Source organism: Alosa pseudoharengus, unplaced genomic scaffold (genome assembly GCF_046254945.1).
Source record: "Alosa pseudoharengus isolate Yale_2024_CS ecotype anadromous, Long Island Sound unplaced genomic scaffold, YU_APseudo_1.1 YU_APseudo_1.1_scf_19, whole genome shotgun sequence".
NCBI lineage: Eukaryota > Metazoa > Chordata > Actinopteri > Clupeiformes > Clupeidae > Alosa > Alosa pseudoharengus.
The window spans coordinates 10,829,827-10,832,326 of NW_027468657.1; the positions used below are offsets into that span (position 1 = coordinate 10,829,827).

The 2,500-nt window shown below is 49.8% G+C and overlaps 1 protein-coding gene across 1 annotated transcript in view; it reads left to right on the plus strand.

The window, feature by feature from the left end:
- pls3 (plastin 3 (T isoform)) overlaps positions 1-2,500 on the plus strand; it is a 33,915-nt gene that overhangs the window by 2,388 nt on the left and 29,027 nt on the right. The window contains exon 2 of the mRNA XM_076291681.1: positions 789-896. Coding sequence (XP_076147796.1) covers positions 836-896 — 61 coding nt within the window. The 5' untranslated portion in view covers positions 789-835. The remainder of the gene's footprint in view (positions 1-788; positions 897-2,500) is intronic.

Consider the following 2,500-nt stretch of genomic DNA (forward strand, 5'->3'; position numbering starts at 1 on the left):
TCATGTGCCTGCACACACACACACTCTTAGAGCCTGCTGTCTGAAAACAAGGTTCCACACAGACAATAATCTGGAAAAATGAATCAACTCCTTTCTGTTTAGCAGACGTGCAGAACAGTGACCAAATGTAACTGGAAACTCTGATCGTCTTCTTCTCTGCCTCAGGATCTAGGCTAGATATTGTTCCTCTGCCTCAGGATCTAGGCTAGATATTGCTCCTCTGCCTTGTGAATCACACTTCAGCCATGCAGTTCTTCTACTGAAGCAGATGTCCTTCTTTAAAACTCCCACTGGCATTTCAGGGCTGCAAAATCATTAAATTGTTTTCAGTTTTGAGTTCAGAACAGAGGCGTACTTGCACATCAGTGTAGCATCACAGTGCATTTTCATTTATTTTTAATTATTTTACCTGAATCAGGCATTTTTGTTGGTCAGCTAAACTGTCCTGTCTATTGCGACGCCTGACGCCAGAGAGAACTGTAGGAGAGTCTTTGGCACGCTTGATGAATGTTTGCATGCCAATGCAAATGCTGCACACGGTAATGCATCCTGTGACTGCTGCCCTGTTGCCAGACACACACACACACACACACACACACACACACACACACATACTGCCCGCTTTCCTGCCCACTGGAGGAGCACAGGGAACCAAATTGTCAATAAAGTTTTTTTTTTCAGGAAGGAAAAAAACCGAGTTTTTTTGGAAAGTGAGGTGGTGTTACTGAATGGAACCCTTATGCATATTTCTCTCTCCCTCTCTCTCTCTATCTCTCTCTCTCCTGCAGAACAAGGGAGATTGTTGGACTGAGCGGTGCAGGTTGACTAGGGGGACATGGCAGGAAAGATTTCCAAAGACGAGCTGGAGGAGCTGCGGGAGGCCTTCGCCAAAGTGGGTGAGTTGTGTTGCCCTTGTGGTGCCCTGGTCAAAGTGGGTGAGTTGTGTTGCCCTGGGCAAAGTGGGTGAGTAGTGTTGCCCTGGGCAAAGTGGGTGAGTAGTGTTGCCCTGGGCAAAGTGGGTGAGTAGTGTTGCCCTGGGCAAAGTGGGTGAGTTGTGTTGCCCAGGTCAAAGTGGGTGAGTTGTGTTGCCCAGGTCAAAGTGGGTGAGTAGTGTTGCCCAGGTCAAAGTGGGTGAGTAGTGTTGCCCTGGGCAAAGTGGGTGAGTAGTGTTGCCCTGGTCAAAGTGGGTGAGTAGTGTTGCCCAGGTCAAAGTGGGTGAGTTGTGTTGCCCAGGTCAAAGTGGGTGAGTTGTGTTGCCCAGGTCAAAGTGGGTGAGTTGTGTTGCCCAGGTCAAAGTGGGTGAGTTGTGTTGCCCAGGTCAAAGTGGGTGAGTAGTGTTGCCCTGGGCAAAGTGGGTGAGTAGTGTTGCCCTGGGCAAAGTGGGTGAGTTGTGTTGCCCAGGTCAAAGTGGGTGAGTTGTGTTGCCCAGGTCAAAGTGGGTGAGTAGTGTTGCCCTGGGCAAAGTGGGTGAGTAGTGTTGCCCTGGGCAAAGTGGGTGAGTTGTGTTGCCCTGGGCAAAGTGGGTGAGTAGTGTTGCCCTGGGCACCGTGGGTGAGTAGTGTTGCCCTGGGCAACGTGGGTGAGTAGTGTTGCCCTGGGCAACATGGGTGAGTAGTGTAGCCCTGGACAACGTGGGTGAGTAGTGTAGCCCTGGGGAACGTGGGTGAGTTGTGTTGCCCACGTCTGGTCTGCTGTCCTGGTCCGGTCTGTCATCTGTTCATCTGGCAGCTTCACAAGAGCCACTCTGTCCTCTCCCCTCCTTCCTTTCCTCTGCTACTCTTCCCTACTCTTTTTATTCTCTCCATCTCTCTCTCTCTCTCTCTCTCTCTCTCTGCGCTGCCCTCTTTTTTTCAAGCACTTTCTCTCTTCCCCTTCCTTCACCTCACCTCTCTCTCTTTCTTTCTTTCTTTCTTTCTTTCTTTCTTTCTTTCTTTCTTTCTCTCTCTCTTTTTCTCTTTCCTCTCTCCTCTCCTCCCCTCACTTCCCCCATCTTCCTATGAAACGGTGCAAGTCATGGCCCAAGAATGTTCTCTTTTCTCCTGCACGCTGGCGGCTGAACTGAGAGCCCACTCTCTGGGCTGTGCTGCACAATAGCCGGGCCCCTCTCTGGCTCCCAGCAGCTCCGTCCTAATATCGATTCAGGAAGCCATCTTGGACTGTTACAGTCTTATCAGTTTGTTGTTTTGATTCTGCTCTGCCCCCACGTCTCCTTTAGGCTCAGTAAAAGCCTCATGGAGCTTTACTTCTAGATGGATTCAGCTAGAAAGGGTTGAAACGGAGCAGTAATCAAGGATCTTTGATTCGGCACAGACGTTGTTGTCATTCCTTAGTTTCATCTCATGGTTGAGGAGTTTCAGATTGCTAGCCAAGGTTGAGTTTCTCACAAGGCATCGAGAGGCAGTTGCAAGCAGCAACCATAACTGAGAGCCGAGTTAGAGAGTGTTTGAGCGGAGATGCTCTCTGTTATTTACCATGTCGGACAACAGTGCATGGCACTCAT